Raw genomic sequence first — 18,767 nt, forward strand, 5'->3', positions numbered from 1 at the left:
TTGTCCTTCACCGAGACACTGGCATTTACAAGTGGAGTTGGTCGGCCCACTGCTCCTAGAAAGATAGGATGGGTTAAATGCGGAGGATGCATTTATGGATATGTAAAAAATAAATAAAAAAAATAAAAATATAAAGATTTACCCTGACAATAAAGATATTCTTATTCCTCTCGTTCAGCACACAGTGTTATCTCAGTTCAGATCAGTCACCTCAGAAAAGCTCCTCACGCGTGGAGCAGCATAACGCTAGGATGTCTCATTGTTATTCAGAGCTGGTACAGCTGCCTCTGACGACGCTGAGGTTGTTGGGGGTATGGTCTCCTCTAGTTAGGGCTTTCTCCCCCTACTGAGCCTCACTCTCTATCTCTCTCTCTCTCTCTCTCTCTTTCTCTCTCACTCTCTCTCTCTTCCTCCCTCCATCGCTGCCAACAGTTGTTGCTGGACAACAGAGCGGGTGTGGAGGGCGCATTGCAGGACGGAGCAGAGAACTACGCGGAGACCCCACTACAGCTGGCTGCGGCTGCAGGTAGATGGAACACATGGAGCACACACACACACACACACACACACACACACACACACACACACACACACACACACACACACACACACACACACACACACACACACACATACATACACGCACACATATATATATATATATTAAGGCTGTCAAAGTTAACACGGTATTAACACGTTATCGCCCGATTCTATTAACGCCACAATTTCTTTTAACTCACGATTCACTTTTAAGATTTTTTTATTATTTTTTTTACTAGACTTCACTCAGGTGTATTATTGATGCTCTCATTGATACTACTGTAATATGTTTGTTTCTGAAGTGTGTGTGTGTGTGTGTGTGTGTGTGTGTGTGTGTGTGTGTGTGTGTGTGTGTGTGTGTGTGTGTGTGCGTGCGTGTGCGTGCGCGTGTGTGTGTGTGTGTGTGTGTGTGTGTGTGTGTGTGTGTGTGTGTGTGTGTGTGTGTGTGTGTGAGATATATATAGAGAGAGAGGGGGGGGGTGAGAGAGATGAGGAAGGGGCAAGAGAGAAAGAGAGCTGGGAGAGTGTGTGTGAGAGAGAGAGGGGGGGGGGGTGATTAATCAGCCCTTGTGTGGGTGAATGTAACAAGTTCCTAACGTTTTCATTCCCCTATTATTTCATGCACACTTTATTCATTGTTTTAAATTATTATTTTCTTTTAAGTTATTTTGTGCATCACTCTGTTTTGAATTTGATGCAAATTTGCAATGCATGAGGGTCATCCTTTTGTGTTAAATGGCTGCATAAAGCAAGCATTTGTTGATTCGCATGTTGATAAGAGTATTAAAACTTGGAACTTGAAAAAGATCCGTTTAAGAAAAAAGATTCGATTAATTTGCGATTAATCGCGAGTTAACTATGGACAATCATGCGATTAATCAAGTTAAATATTTTAATCGATTGACAGCACTAATATATTTATATATATATATATATATATATATATATATATATATATATATATATATATATATATATATATATATATATATATATATATATATATATATATAGACAGAGTGAGAGTAAAATACATAATGACTGAATAAATGAAAGAAATGTACTCTAAAAGAGCATCTTATTACACCCAACTTCGCAATCGGATTTCACTAAATGTGATTCGTTTTCCACTTGTGACTTGACTCCACGTGACTTGCCATGCTTGGCGCAACCTTGGGGTGTTGTCTCGGGACTTCATGACTTGAGAGTGACTTGTGACTCGAGCAAGGGTGAGATATGAGCATTTCAATGCATTGACACAACACAGTGTTGTGTTAAATCAACAGGGTCAACCATTATTTTTTTCATATGAAAAACCCACACTGAAATGCAATATAACAAAGTGACAAAAAGATTATTCTTACTTTAGCTGAAATGTTGCCCAACTCCACAGAGTGTAGAATTGTAAGGAGTGGAACATCTTCTAATTATCTTTTCATACAAGGGGTTTGCATTTGCACACTACATATTTGCACCATGATGGTGTGCAACCTATTAAAGTTCATTCACACCTATCTGTCTGCCCAGTCTTCATACAGTATCTGCAGAGTCTTCATACAGTATCTGCAGAGTCTTCATACAGTATCTGCAGAGTCTTCATACAGTATCTGCAGAGTCTTCATACAGTATCTGCAGAGTCTTCATACAGTATCTGCAGAGTCTTCATACAGTATCTGCCCAGTCTTCATACAGTATCTGCAGAGTCTTCATACAGTATCTGCAGAGTCTTCATACAGTATCTGCAGAGTCTTCATACAGTATCTGCAGAGTCTTCATACAGTATCTGCAGAGTCTTCATACAGTATCTGCAGAGTCTTCATACAGTATCTGCAGAGTCTTCATACAGTATCTGCCCAGTCTTCATACAGTATCTGCAGAGTCTTCATACAGTATCTGCAGAGTCTTCATACAGTATCTGCCTCTGGCTCGCGCTGACCTTAGCAGGATGTGGGCAGCTGTTGCCATGGTAATTGGTTGTCAAAGCACACATCCGTGGATTATGAATGCTATTATCAGCCTGATAAAATAATACTATATAATAATAATAATGATAATAATAATAATAATAATAATAATAATAATAATAATAATAATAATAATAATAATAATAATAATAATAATAATAATAATAATAATAATAATAATAATAATAATAATAATAATAATAATAATGATGATGATGATGATGATGATGATGATGATAATAATAATACCATGCTATCAAACATTATCATGAGTTTTGTGCTATCTAAGTTGTTATATTATGTAACATGCGTTAACTGGCATATGAAACTCATTATAACTTTTGATACGATGTACAGTTTGCAACCATTTCCTCAGTAGAACATTATGAAGACTTCAACTTCAACTTCAAATTACTTTATTTTCCTTTCGGAACTTCATTTGTGCTTCAGTGGTTGAGAGACAAACATACAGTCACAATACATAGACACTCGCCACTATATATATAAAAGAAAATAGTTAAAACTACAATAAAAAGACCACTATATAAAAAAACACCAACTACATTAAAACTACAGTACTTAAAGCATGATATATTAAAATCCATGTGGCGCAGTTCTGTATGTATATAAATAATAAATAATAGTAGTACAGGTACATAGTATATGTCCATCAGGTGGAAGGGGGAGTCTATTTTAAGTAGTCCAAAGTCCTTGGGGGGGGGGGGGGGGCAGTCCGGCCTCCACCAGACCTAGGTGTTCAGCAGTCGGATGGAGGTTGGCACGAAGCTACCTGAGCCCCTTTTGTTTAATGATGAAGCTCTGTATCGATGGCCTGAGGGCATTCGTTTGTAATGGGTGTGAAGGGTGTGTGTGTTATCTACAACTATTTGGGAGGCCTTTTTAACTGATATAATAATAATATAATAAGACGCATCTGATTATACTGTGAGCTTCCTATATTGGAAAAGGACATGTACTGTATCATGTTTTTCAAAAGGACATGTACTGTATCATGTTTTTCAAAAGGACATGTACTGTATCATGTTTTTCAAAAGGACATGTACTGTATCATGTTTTTCAAAAGGACATGTACTGTATCATGTTTTTCAAAAGGACATGTACTGTATCATGTTTTTCAAAAGGACATGTACTGTATCATGGTTTTGAAAAGGACATGTACTGTATCATGGTTTTGAAAAGGACATGTACTGTATCATGTTTTTCAAAAGGACATGTACTGTATCATGTTTTTCAAAAGGACATGTACTGTATCATGGTTTTCAAAAGGACATGTACTGTATCATGGTTTTGAAAAGGACATGTACTGTATCATGTTTTTCAAAAGGACATGTACTGTATCATGTTTTTCAAAAGGACATGTACTGTATCATGTTTTTCAAAAGGACATGTACTGTATCATGGTTTTGAAAAGGACATGTACTGTATCATGGTTTTGAAAAGGACATGTACTGTATCATGTTTTTCAAAAGGACATGTACTGTATCATGGTTTTCTTTTCTTTTTTATCCACTTTTTCTCCTTATTTTTCTATTTTTTCTCCCATCCCAATTTTGTGGATCCAATTCTCCCCTCCCCTGTCTTGAACGTTGCTCGACTATGCCCCCCACTGGTCGGTTGTAGGGAGGATAGAAGCCTTGCATCACGTGTTCCCTCCGGCACACGAGGAGGCAGCCTGTCACATCTTTTCGCTTTTTGCCAGCGCAGACTCTCATTGGCGAGGAGTAACGCATGGGAGGCTCACACTACCCCCGCCACTTCCTGTCTCTGCTGTGCAGGCGTCCCCAACCGACCTGTAGGGGTCGCTGTCCACAACGTCCAATCCCCACCCATCGACTTCCACCCGCTGACTCTGCCAAATGAGCCAGTATGAGGGCCGGCCCAAGCCGGAGGCAACGCTGAGACTGGGATTCTCTTGCATTGGTGACGAGCGCGATCTCCGCTACGCCACCCAGCCGCCCTACTGTATCATGTCTTTCAAAAGGACTTGTACTTTATCATGGTTTTTGAAAAGGACATTGTTAAGATAGTGACTGCAGCTTATCTTTGCGTTGCATTCGGAGGAAAGGAATCGATGAGAGACGATGAACTCTTTAGCCTTTTTGGCTATTTGGTTTATTTCACATTGGTCATAAACACTCCAAGGTGCAGCTGAGAGGAAGAGAGAGAGGGGGAGCTGAGCAGGTGGACACACCCCTTTTATAGGCTCAGTACGTGGAACAGATGTGCGCCTCTACCTTTAGTTAGAGCGCCCCATAGTGTTACAACAACATTACTGCACTTATCGCTGCTGTCGGGCCAAAACCTCATAACTCCAAAAACCCAACTTTTCAGCAGATGAAAAAAAAGAACACAGATTTGAGGGTGAATAGAGTTAGGAGGTTTAGACAGATGATCGGTTTAATGCTTTCCCATTGTTTAAACTTTGTAAAACCCACACACACATATGGAGGATGATCTACGGAGTTGATTTATAGAAGAAAAAAAATATTAAAAAAATGGAGTTGTGAGGTTTGTCCCAACAGCAGCGTTATGATATATACAGAGAACACATTGATATATATATATATATATATATATATATATATATATATATATATATATATATATATATATATATATATAGCACATAATAGCACAACTGAGGACATTTGACCTTTACTCTTAACAGACATGTCTTTATCATGGCTTTTGAAAAGGACATGTACTGGCTGGCTAGGGCTTTTGAAGGCTATAACACTTGCCTTATTTGGATTGTATGGGAGCTTGTGGTGAGAGAACGCAGCACAGTGCAGCATTTCTCAATACTAAAGCGATCAGTGAGCTTTAGTATTGAGATGACGGCAAAAAGTTTCAATATTTCCACACTCACCCACTGTCGTCAATGTTGACGTTAGCGGGATTTCACCATCGTCAGGCTTTGTGTTCATTTTCATCAAAGTACTTCTGGGTCACTGGTGGTGTGGCATATATATATATGAGCTCTCGTTTGGAATATTTCAAAACATAAAAGCCGACAGGCGTCAGACCTTCATCACAAAGTATTATGACTCACTACTTTAGCCATACGACTCAACCCTTCCCTTAAGTGACTACACTGCTTGAATTCAGTGAACAGGGGAAGTAATTCTGGATGATTCATGCTTGAATGCTTTCGTGCCTGCATGGCCACTTCTATAGTAATCGTGTAATTTTATTCTGTTAAGAGGGCTTTTCATGACTCTACTGGTTTTATGTGCAAATTACAAATGTGTAAATTATTAAATGATCTCTCCAAGATGCCTGAGGTTCAGTGGACATGATTTGGTGTGAAGTATTGAAAAGTTTCTTTCTTTATCTTTTTCTTATCTTTTCTTTATTCCCACATATAAAAAGGAAGGAACACGGCAACATTGTAAGAAATGTGGTTACCGTCTTCTCCAGAGTCAGACGAGAGAATAGTATACCAATTTCCTCTCTTTGTACTTTTAGTAGAAAGCTACCTGTCTGCAAGCTAGCCTCGCTCAGCACAGATTAATAGAAGTAGATATGGATCAGCTAGCCTAGCTAAAACTTTGGCCAACATCTAGTCTAGCTGATCTGTATTCATCAGCTTTCTACTGAACACACAGAGAGGAAATTGGTATATATCTTCTTGTTTACAATATATAATTGGCAAAGGAAATGTGAAGAAGAATAGCCTAGAAACGTGGCATAGTAAATGTGACAGCATATTACAGGTAATAACGACAATGTTATTACAATGTAGAATACACAATTTATATGTATCTATCAGTAAGTTTAGTATATTCAGTAAGGTTATACTATATACTTGAAAACAATGCATCCCATTAACACCCATCCAAGGCCAGATTAAGAATTCAGAGGCCTCTGGGCCAGACTCTTGTGGAGGCCCCCACACACACACACGTGCACGCACAGTGGCGTTTTTATATGTAAAACATTGGTGGGGCAGCCACTAACCAAGGCTACATACCAGGCAAACTACAGTAATCAAAATGACAGTAATCGTTGTTAGCAAATTTCGCACCACATATCAGGCATAGGCTACAGGTAAGCCTGCATTGTTAGTCGTGAAAGCAAATTAATCTGTCCACGCTGAATTAAACCCTCTATTTTCCTCAGACTTTCCTTTTATTGGATGTATCAATGGTTAGCTTACTGGGGGGTCGGAAACTCAAGATTAGCCACTTGCAGACAGCAGGGAGAGGCACGGGGTGTGACGTACTGTATATTTTAGTTGATGAAATATTTTTGTTGACTAAATATTTTAGTTGATGAAATATTTATATATTCGATCTCCAAAATAATAATAAAAATAATAATAAAAAGTAAAAAAATAAATAAAAAAATTATTATTTAAAAAACTAAAATGTGGAGGCCCCTCGTCACTAGAGGCCCACGGGCCGCGGCCCAAACGGCCCGGTCGTTAATCCGGCCCTGCACCCATCTGTTACACAAGTATAAAGAACCAGTCATAGTCATAAGACACAAAGTATACACGAACAATATCATTAACACAGCAGAGGTGGAAAGAGTACTGACTGATATATTAATTACAAAACTGTTGTCATTAATGTCCAGAATGACTTTAGTATTGTATAGTTTTACTATAAAAGACCAAAAATAATAAGAAGTAAATACTGTACTTAAAATGTTACTCTTGTAATGTTTACAAATACTTCTACTCAATTACCTTAATTAAACTAAATGCACTTCATTACTTTCCACCTCTGACTAAGAGGATACACTCATGTGATATGGCTTAGAGAGTTTTCATAACCCTTTCACTACCACACTACCAAATGGTTAACACTTTCACCGCCACACAACAAAGGGTTAACCCTTTCACAACCACACTACAAAAGGTTAACCCTTTCACTGCCATCTGTAGTGTGGTATAGTGAAAGGTTAACCTTCTGTAGTGTGGTAGTGAAAGGTTAACCTTCTGTAGTGTGGTAGTGAAAGGTTAACCTTCTGTAGTGTGGTAGTGAAAGGGTTAACCTTCTGTAGTGTGGTAGTGAAAGGTTAACCTTCTGTAGTGTGGTAGTGAAAGGTTAACCTTCTGTAGTGTGGTAGTGAAAGGTTAACCTTCTGTAGTGTGGTAGTGAAAGGTTAACCTTCTGTAGTGTGGTAGTGAAAGGTTAACATTCTGTAGTGTGGTAGTGAAAGGTTAACCTTCGGTAGTGTGGCAGTGAAAGGGATAAGACAAGAATGTTTGCCATCTTGATGAACACACTATTCAACCGAGAGCATTTTTTGTCATCCCGCTCAGGGAACTTTGAGCTGGTGAGCCTGCTGTTGGACAGAGGGGCGGACCCCCTGGTCGGGACCATGTGCAGAAATGGCATCTCTTCCACTCCGCTGGGAGACATGAACTCCTACAGCCTGGCCGCAGCCCACGGGCACAGGTAACACACACGCTCTCCCGCGGCCACGCGTCGCACATGCACACGCGCGCTTGTCCACGCACACACACACACACTGAGCACGCAAACAAACGCACATCCGGCCAGGCGTCGGAGAGAGCTGGATCTTACCTCGTATTTGATCTGCCGACGACGCTTATTTTGAAGGTTTGATCAGAATTTCGCAAGCCAGGCGTGCCAGAGTTCACACGCAGTTAAGAGAAGAAGAAGTCTTTATGTGTCATGCAGATGAACACATGCATGCAACATTGGCGACACACAGGAACACACACACACACACATGCACTGGGTCGCTGATGAAATGCCTCTCTGCACTTGACCCATCCCGTCGTCCTTCCCCCCCAAGGCCACGCCCGTAGACCGATCCAAGTGCTTCTGTCCGTCCTTGTCAGGAACAGCGTTAGCGATCTGTTCTGCATGTTTTTCCATTGGGTTTATCTCTTCTTCTGGCAAGGAAACGTCCTTGTGAGCCACGGGGAGAACATGCAAACTCCACACAGAAAGGCCCGGGAGATACCCCACCTGGGCACCTGGCATCAAACCCAGGACGTTCTTGCTGCGAGGCGACAGTGTTAACCACTACACCACCGTGCCGCCCGCGTGTTCCAGAGCACAGCACCGGAGAACAGCAGCTTGTTTGCATTTGAGTCTATAGACACCAAGAAGGAAAACGGTGACCCTGGTTTTGCAAAGTCCATCACCAGTTAGAAGGAAGGAACTCAGAATGGAAGAAAGGAAGGGACTCAGAATGGAAGAAAGGAAGACTAAGAATGGAAGAAAGGAAGACTAAGAATGGAAGAAAGGAAGACTGAGGGCCTGCGTCCACTTAGCTCACAAAAACGCTGGCAGTGCGCCGGTAGTACTGGGGGTGGAGCGCTGCAGCGCGAGCCTTTGTCTGAATATGCGCCCAGCGCATCGCTCTGTAAAGTTCAGAAAGTTTCAACTTTAAAACGCTGTGTGCGGCCGCACAAAAAAGGTGAAATACGCTGAAAAAAGAAGCTGACTGCAGCGCATTTCCTTATAGGCGGCCGTGCGGCCGCATACGCTCCGTCCCCATTGGAATACATTGAAAAAAGACGCTTGCGCCAAGAAATATGAGGCAGGTGGATCCGCGCCCTAAGAATGGTGACAAAGGACAAAAAAGTACTAAAGAACCAGATGAGTCCATGCAAGTTGCAGTGGAATTAATTGGCAATTTAGAGGATGGTGTTTTACGAGACTTGTTTACAGTAGTACAGGGGTGGTTGGAAGCTAAATTAGGAAATGTGAAAGAGACGAGGATTACAAGAAGTGGTCTGATCGTAGCCGAATGTGTGTCTTTGAGTCAACAGAACGGGCGTTGAAATGAACAGTGCACTGGGAAACACGCACGCTCACCCATGTTCACCACGCATCGGCCAGGCATCAGAGAGAGATGTATCCATTACAGTGAGCACAAACGCTGGTCTTCCCGCCTCTCAGAAAACATCTCAAAGACCTATCGATGTCTCCATTGCGCCAACAGGCTGCGAGATACCCTCCCCCTCCCGTTCAATTACTGGCCGTCATTCATTCACTTTTGGCGTGATTTGCCCGCAGCCGAGTGAGATAAACTCTGGGGAATGAGAACCGCCAGCGACTACAGTGGCGAGCCAACAACCGAGCCATATGGATGAAGACAATTAATTACGAGACTAGCATATTGGCAGCGGGAAACCACCTCTTGTACTGGTTCCGCTCAAGAGTTGTCAAGAGTTGCCAGACCAGAGACCCAGACACAGAAAACAGTAGAACACGGAGTACAGAGAAAACCCAACGCTGGGTGTATTTATTGAGGTCTGACAGTATGTGATCCAAATCAGTTTGACAGTTTGATCTGAATTTCGCAAGCCAGGTACACCAGAGTTCACACACCGTTCTGGAGCACAGCGTTGGGGCACGGCAGCTTATTTTCATTTAAAGCTGCAGACACAGAAACAGGTGCACTGAGAAAGGAGGGATGAAGAAAGATGGTGAAGTGGAAGGACAAACGTGAGGTTTGAAAAGGAAACGCGGAATAAAGAGTTTTCTGCTACAAGCCCATAATATACAGTAGGCCTAGTGGTAGTGAGGGCATTGAATATAGGCCTAGTGGTAGTAAGGACATTGAATATAGGCTTAGTGGCAGTGAGGACATTGAATATAGGCCTAGTGGCAGTGAGGGCATTGAAGTAGATTCTTCTACAAGCCCAGTATATACTGTAGGCCTAGTGGTAGTGAGGACAATGAAGTAGATTCTACAGAACAGACTAAAGAACAGACAAAACACGCAAACTCTGGTCCGCCTGAAAACGTAGGTCTCGGTTCGCTTCATCGGACCAAACGCGGACCAAATATAGGAAGTGAGTCACGACTCTCACGAGCAGAGCGCTAAATTACTACCTAACCAATCAGATCTGCGATATGAGGTAGCGTCACGAGCAGAGCAATGTGTGTGGACAAGAGGCGGGTTGCTACGTTTACTGTAGGGAGGGGCTTCTAGACCCATGTTTTTTTTTTGCTTCGAAAAGAGGGACATCCTCTCAATATGCGGGACGCGGGACATTCGGTCAAATGGTGGGACAGTACAACCAAAAGCGGGACACCTGGTCACCCTACCACCGACTGAAAATTGTGACGCCTCCGCTGATCTGGAGTCAGACAGGGCTCGCAGTCACACACACGCGCGCGCGTGCGTGCACACACGTTAGGGCTCGCAGTCACACACACACATTTCTACTCTATTGTGTCCAATAGACGAGCGCCATTTTCGACCGCGTTTAGTGCGCTTGACAAATTGCAATGTGAACGCAGACGAACCAAATTAAGAATGCAACAATGTTGCAACTTCACCCCCCGAACCGCACCGAGTCCACCAAAACTATATGTGAAAGCGCCCTAAAGAACAGATGACTAAAGAACCAGACGACTAAAGAACAGACGACTAAAGAACAGACTAAAGTACAGACGACTAAAGAACAGACGACTAAAGAACAGACTAAAGAACAGACTAAAGAACAGACGACTAAAAAACAGACTAAAGTACAGACGACTAAAGAACAGACGACTAAAGAACAGACTAAAGAACAGACTAAAGAACAGACAACTAAAGAACAGACTAAAGTACAGATGACTAAAGTACAGACGACTAAAGAACAGATCACTAAAGAACCAGATGAGTCCATGCGAGTCGGAGTGGAATTAATTGGCAATTTAGAGGATGTGTTGTTTTACGAGACTCGTTTAAAGAACGGGAGTGGTTGGAAGCAAAATTGGAGAGTCGGGTGTTGAAATGAACAATGCTCTGAAAACATCACGTTCAGTATTTTGAAAGGTGGAAAGAAAAAGGCCCCATTGAGAGGTGTTGTCTGTCCCGTGCCAATCGAGTGGGATGTTGAGACATTTCAAGGACTCCGGGGGAGTTTGTGAGGCGAGGCGTCTGACACGCTACAGCGGTGACCGAAGAGAGGGGTTTAGAAAGGGACGAACTGCCGACTGAAGTGCAGACACAAGTTGAGGAGAGAGAATTCAGATTCCCAGTAAGACCCTCTGTACCGTTTCACCCGCAGTGCGGAAGATGTCAAAACATTTTGGAAACGTGGCTTTCGGTGCGTATAGGAGACCCTCTGCAGAGGTTCGTTAAGGTGCGGCGAGACGGCATGCGATTCGGAGCCGTCTGAAGAGGCAGTTAAATGTGTGAACTGTGGGAGGTGCTCATGAGGCAAGGTCTCTTGAAGGTTCAGGCACTGTGGGGTAAACAAAATCAGGGTATTTAATGATGTGTCATAATGCTGAGGCAGTGAAGATGGTGGAGTACAGGGAGCCAAGTCTGGTTAAACGGTTTGAAAGAGGGGAACAAGAACAGGTACAGTATATCTGGATAGGTAAAAGAAGGTTCTTGGCATTTATACCTATGGTGATTAACTGTACTACGGGGAAGTGGTGAAGAAGAGCCATAAAATAGAAGTGAGAGGGACTGCAGCTAAAAAATATATATTTGTAGTAGCGAAGGACTTTTCAGCACAAGAACTGGGGGAACGGGAGTTCCTGCCCAAGGGCCTGAGTGGCTGTGGCAGTTTTTTTGTTATCTTGAGCTCCGAGCCTTGGCATTTAGCCGTTATCCTATTTTCATACTAGCGCTCGTTTCCCTATATGCTTTTTATTTGGTTGTTGTTGTTCTTAGCTCTATTCTATTTAAATCTTTCAACATTTTTCTTATGTACCCCAGTTGCTATTGCATGTACATATATGTGTTTTATTACACGTATATGTACATACATACCAACTATTCGCCTGTTTTATTCTCCACCCATCGATCATCCATAGCAACACTATATTATCACCGACATCCAAGTTTAATGTTGCGTTTTTTTCCTCAAATGTAGCCAAGAGTAAAGACCCTAACCCTGTCAAAACAGCAGTCAAAGTGTATATTCTCAGCACTACGTTTGTTTACCAATGGTTTTAAGTGTTATTAGTGAAATACTAGTTATAGAAATCTAGTCGGAAAAAGGCGAGGATTGACGCGAGGATATTACGCCGCCATTTTGTTTGTAGTCCTATGAGGAGAGGAGACCCAGGACTTTCTATGGGCTTTCGAATAAATAAAAACTACACTTCCTAGCTCACGCCAGCCCCTGTCAATCATCTGACTTCTAGATTTTTAATTTCTCTTCTTTTTGAGGATCATATCCCACAAACCTGAACGTTATTGCCATAAAACAGAACGCAGTTAGCTTCTCTACATTTCTGTGAACGTCTAGCAAAAAAGGGCGTTGCAATCTGATGAAAATGGCGGAGAAATGTACATTATAAAAAAGTAACTGTACTTACAGTACAGTGTGAATCACACCTGGTGATACTAAATCCAGATTGAACTCTGCCATTGGAGAGGAGAGATTTGGCCTGATCCATAGATGTGCGACTTGGCCATAATAAGGTCATTTATAGGCCTGATATTCTATATTCTATAATCATATTTCAAATTGCATGTGTCCGGATGGCAGTCTCTGTCTCTACAAAATCTCCTGTTTAATCATCTGCCCTTTATTCATTTGCTTAGATTTCTTGTACACGTGATCTCAAGCAGGTGCTGAATGGGCCCAGTGGTAATTTTTCATGTATGGTCATTTTTAGCATGGTGTTATTCACCGTCAAAGATGAAGAAAAGATAAAAAAAATAATGTATATTCTCATTTGGTTCATCACAGTTTACTCAAGCCTACTGTAGTAACAGACACAATGTCCCTAGATACCAAGAACATGCAAATTGATCTTGTAGAAGTGGAGCAATCTTCCATTTACTTAGGTATGTATTTTTAGGCGGAGTTTCAGAAAATAAGGCGAGTTCAGCAGCGATCGTCTTTGCATCCATCTCTCAACGCAAGACACATTAAAAGTGTCACCAGGTGCCAACAGGTGTATAGGTATTGTGGGGGCGTTGCGCTCCGGGCTGGCTACCCCCCCAAGGTTTAGATTCGATTCAAATGCAAATTGTTATTACGCCCCCGTTCCACTGAAATCATATCGTAAACAGCCTATTTTTAAACAAAGGTTGTTACTATTTTTAGATATTCTAACTGTTCGTTTTTATATTATATATGTGCTTATACATTCAATTTATAATAATATGAAAAAAAAAAACACACACCAAAAAAAAAAAAAAACTATTTCACGTCTAGACGAGAAGGGGGCGGGCCGAGTTCTGGTCAGTAGCGCTGCCAGGTGTCACATATGTGAAAGCGCCCTAAAGAACAGACGACTAAAGAACCAGACAACTAAAGTACAGACAACTAAAGAACAGACTAAAGTACAGACAACTAAAGTACAGACAACTAAAGTACAGATGACTAAAGAACCAGATGAGTCCATGCGAGTCGGAGTGGAATTAATTGGCAATTTAGAGGATGTGGTGTTTTGCGAGACTCATTTAAAGGGGAACTATTTTACTATTTCTTTCACTATTTGGGCACTTTTACACAATTCCTGTGAGTCTATGGAACACCTCTGTAATATATATATTTTTTTTATTCATTGTTTTGTATTTCTAATCAAGTCCTCAAAAACAGCATTTTTCTACCTCAAGATCTCGAGCTGTTTTGCAGCCGCAGCTGCAGGTGCCACCTAAACCACTGTGCACCGTCGTGTTCGCCTGAACATTAACATGCAGCAGTGACTATATGACATCACATATAGGGCACATTTTCAAACGACTCAGTTCAGTGAGGGTGAATATTGTGAGAGGAGAATTGGAAGAATGCGCCAATATGAGAATTTTGAGACATAGATCATATTAATATAAGTTCACATAGCTAGGAAACAATGCTAAACACTCAAAAAGGCCATTTATAAGATAGTTCCCCTTTAAAGAACGGGAGTGGTTGGAAGCAAAATTGGAGAGTCGGGTGTTGAAATGAACAATGCTCTGAAAACATCACGTTCAGTCTTTTGAAAGGTGGAAAGAGAAAAAGGCCCCATTGAGAGGTGTTGTCTGTCCCGTGCCAATCGAGTGGGATGTTGAGACATTCAAGGACTCCGGGGGAGTTTGTGAGGCGAGGCGTCTGACACGCTACAGCGGTGACCGAAAGAGAGGGGTTTAGAAAGGGACGAACTGCCGACTGAAGTACAGACACAAGTTGAGGAGAGAGAATTCAGATTCCCAGTAAGACCCTCTGTACCGTTTCACCCGCAGTGCGGAAGATGTCAAAACATTTTGGAAACGTGGCTTCCAGTGCGTAGGAGACCCTCTGCAGAGGTTCGTTAAGGTGCGGCGAGACGGCGTGCGATTCAGAGCCGTCTGAAGAAGCAGTTAAATGTGTGAACTGTGGGAGGTGCTCGTGAGGCAAGGTCTCTTGAAGGTTCAGGCACTGTGGGGTAAACAAAATCAGGGTATTTAATGATGTGTCATATCTATGCTGAGGCAGTGAAGATGGTGGAGTACAGGGAGCCAAGTCTGGTTAAACGGTTTGAAAGAGGGGAACAAGAACAGGTACAGTATATCTGGATAGGTAAAAGAAGGTTCTTGGCATTTATACCTATGGTGACTAACTGTACCGGGGAAGTGGTGAAGAAGAGCCATAAAATAGAAGTGAGAGGGACTGCAGCTAAAAAATATATTTGTAGTAGCGAAGGACTTTTCAGCACAAGAACTGGGGGAACGGGAGTTCCTGCCCAAGGGCCTGAGTGGCTGTGGCAGTTTTTTTGTTATTTTGAGCTCCGAGCCTTGGCATTTAGCCGTTATCCTATTTTCATACTAGCGCTCGTTTCCCTATATGCTTTTTATTTTGTTGTTGTTGCTCTTAGCTCTATTCTATTTAAATCTTTCAACATTTTTCTTATGTACCCCAGTTGCTATTGCATGTACATATATGTGTTTTATTACACGTATATGTACATACATACCAACTATTCGCCTGTTTTATTCTCCACCCATCGATCATCCATAGCAACACTATATTATCACCGACATCCAAGTTTAATGTTGCGTTTTTTTTCCTCAAATGTAGCCAAGAGTAAAGACCCTAACCCTGTCAAAACAGCAGTCAACGTGTATATTTTCAGCACTACGTTTGTTTACCAATGGTTTTAAGTGTTATTAGTGAAATACTAGTTATAGAAATCTAGTCGGAAAAAGGCGAGGATTGACGCGAGGATATTACGCCGCCATTTTGTTTGTAGTCCTATGAGGAGAGGAGACCCAGGGCTTTCTATGGGCTTTCGAATAAATAAAAACTACACTTCCTAGCTCACGCCAGCCCCTGTCAATCATCTGACTTCTTATTTTTGAGGATCATATCCCACAAACCTGAACGTTATTGCCATAAAACAGAACGCAGTTAGCTTCTCTACATTTCTGTGAACGTCTAGCAAAAAAGGGCGTTGCAATCTGATGAAAATGGCGGAGAAATGTACATTATAAAAAAGTAACTGTACTTACAGTACAGTGTGAATCACACCTGGTGATACTAAATCCAGATTGAACTCTGCCATTGGAGAGGAGAGATTTGGCCTGATCCATAGATGTGCGACTTGGCCATAATAAGGTCATTTATAGGCCTGATATTCTATATTCTATAATCATATTTCAAATTGCATGTGTCTGGATGGCAGTCTCTACAAAATCTCCTGTTTAATCATCTGCCCTTTATTCATTTGCTTAGATTTCTTGTACACGTGATCTCAAGCAGGTGCTGAATGGGCCCAGTGGTAATTTTTCATGTATGGTCATTTTTAGCATGGTGTTATTCACCGTCAAAGATGAAGAAAAGATGCAAAAAATAAATGTATATTCTCATTTGGTTCATCACAGTTTACTCAAGCCTACTGTAGTAACAGACACAATGTCCCTAGATACCAAGAACATGCAAATTGATCTTGTAGAAGTGGAGCAATCTTCCATTTACTTAGGTATGTATTTTTAGGCGGAGTTTCCGAAAATAAGGCTAGGGCTTAAGAGGTTAAAGAAGACTTGTCCAGCCCATGGGGACATTACCTTGTGATTTCGGGGCTTTACAAATAAATTTTATTTCATTTTGATTTGATTTGTTGGTTTTTACTTTAGTTTTGTCGGTTTTGGTTTCTTTTGTTTTACATATACATTGTGCGATACAAACTCTTGTACACACTCTGGTACAGTATGTGGTGATCCGTCATTAGAATCAGAGAAGAAGAAGAAGAAAAGGAAGTCGACACAGAAACAGCCTGTCAAGAACAGGACTGAAACACAGCGCTGTAGAGGCATGCTAGAATGCATAATCCGAGTGGTATTTTCAATCTTCAAAGACATCTTTTAGAGGACCTCAGAGAACATACGAATGTGTTGAAAAGGAGTATGTGACCTTTAAGTGGATGTTAAACCACTGAATTATTGCCCCGTTAGTGCCATTATACCACTATACCATTCCCGTATCGGTGTATCACCAGAGGGAAATAATGAGAGCAGCTCCAGAGCAGTCACTCTAATTGAAGAGTACAGTATGTGTGTCCATGTCGTTGTGCTTAATCAAGATGTTCCCTCTGGGCTGTAGCCTGTAGAGATGCAAGCGTGGGCTCTGTGCCATGTTCACGGAGAGAGGATGATGAGTAAGGCGCTTAATTGAGACCCTTCACAAAATGTTTGTAATGCCCATTTATTCTCCAGCGGATATGTTGGAATCGACAGCCGCTTTCCTAATTGGCCTCTTGAATGAATGAATGAATGAATGAAAACTTTATTTAACAGATTGCAGAATGGGTACAATACAGTACGGCTCAATACACACAATTGTTAAGGCGATGCAGACCAGAGAAAGACGTTTGTCTTGTTTACATCAGGGTCCCCCATTTTCAATTCATAGTGAGACTCTTGTAATTGTAGCTCATTAACAAGTCACAGCGGATCTGTAATATTAAGCTTTTCTCTGGTTTTACAGGAGAGCACTGTACAGAGACGAGCCTTTGACCAGTTTGTTTAGTTGTCTTTCTTTCAAACCACGGCAGCCTGTAACCATTGGCAACCAAACGATGCAAACATTCCACGCCAAGTCCTCTATTCCAAAAACATTCCCATCAGAAGAATATGATAATGTAAAGGACTTTTTTGTAGTAAGATAATGTATATTTTGTACGTATTTTAGTTTTTTGCCAACGTTAACGTTATGTACCAATTAAGGAGACGACTAATGACAACTGCAGTCAAAGAGCTGTGCCAGAGATATTACATTTTCTGAAAACGTAAACAGCTTACATATATGTACTTATTTATAATACTTACACATTGTACATTGCCGATACAATATGTAAAAATAACTTATGGCTATGACATATCGTACATTATGTATGTTTTCTCCTTATTTACATATTTCAAGTGAGCATCGTCTATTTTCAGAACCACTCTCCTGCCTCACATCATCCTCTTCCTCTTCACTACTCTCCTTCATTTCATGTATCTTTTGACCTTTGACCTTCCTACATATTTGCAATTTCCTCTCCACTGTCTCCTCAATTTTCTTTTTCTTTTCCCTTTGCCCACACCCTGACCTCCCTGTCATCTCTCCATCCATACATCTTATCCGACCACCCACCTTTCATCTCTCTCTCTCTCTCTCTCTCTCTCTCTCTCTCTCTCTCTCTCTCTCTCTCTCTCTCTCTCTCTCTCTCTCTCTCTCTCTCTCTCTCTCTCTCTCTCTCTCTCTCTCTCTCTCTCTCTCTCTCTCTCTCTCTCTCTCTCTCTCTCTCTCTCTCTCTCTCTCTCTCTCTCTCTCTCTCTCTCTCTCTCTCTCCCCCCTGTACCAGGAACGTGTTTCGGAAGCTCCTGTCGCAGGCGGAGAAGGACAAGGGAGACGTGCTCTCCCTGGAGGAGATCCTGGCCGAGGGACGGAACCCGGGGAGAAGAGGCCGGTGCGCAGGCCGATGGTGGCGGGGCGGAGGCGGAGGCGGCGGCGGCAGCGGGACCCTGCGAACAGGAAAGGCCAAACTGAGGGCTTTGAGAGAGGCCATGTACCATAGCGCAGAGCACGGCCATGTGGACATCACCATAGACATCCGCAGCTTAGGTCAGAGTTACTAACACACCTACCTCGGCTCCACCTGCTGTCCTGGGGCCTCTGCTTCATGCTGTACCTGTCCTGTCCTGTCCCGTGCTGTAACACACCACGCTCACCAATCACCGCCAGTCATCCAACCATGAAACAACCAGAAATAGCCTCTTTATATATAGCCGCCATAGCGGAATAGCAAGGGTCAAAGTCATGAACACTTGACACATGCCGCAGAGCTGCGCTCATTCTACACCGTGCCAGTCGCAATTTCACCACACGGTTCAGTGAGCAGCACACACAAC

The 18,767-nt window shown here is 42.1% G+C and overlaps 1 protein-coding gene across 1 annotated transcript in view; it reads left to right on the forward strand.

The window, feature by feature from the left end:
• Positions 1-18,767, forward strand: part of LOC311241631 (ankyrin repeat and BTB/POZ domain-containing protein 3-A-like) — a gene marked incomplete at both ends in the record, with an annotated part of 465,210 nt that overhangs the window by 415,505 nt on the left and 30,938 nt on the right. Inside the window, 3 exon segments of the mRNA XM_084330507.1 lie at positions 433-526; positions 7,798-7,933; positions 18,221-18,480. Of these exon segments, the coding sequence (XP_084186633.1) occupies positions 433-526; positions 7,798-7,933; positions 18,221-18,480 (490 nt within the window).

The sequence above is a fragment of the Notolepis coatsorum genome (assembly GCF_963971535.1).
Source record: "Notolepis coatsorum genome assembly, chromosome: 15".
In the NCBI taxonomy this organism is placed as follows: Eukaryota; Metazoa; Chordata; class Actinopteri; order Aulopiformes; family Paralepididae; genus Notolepis; species Notolepis coatsorum.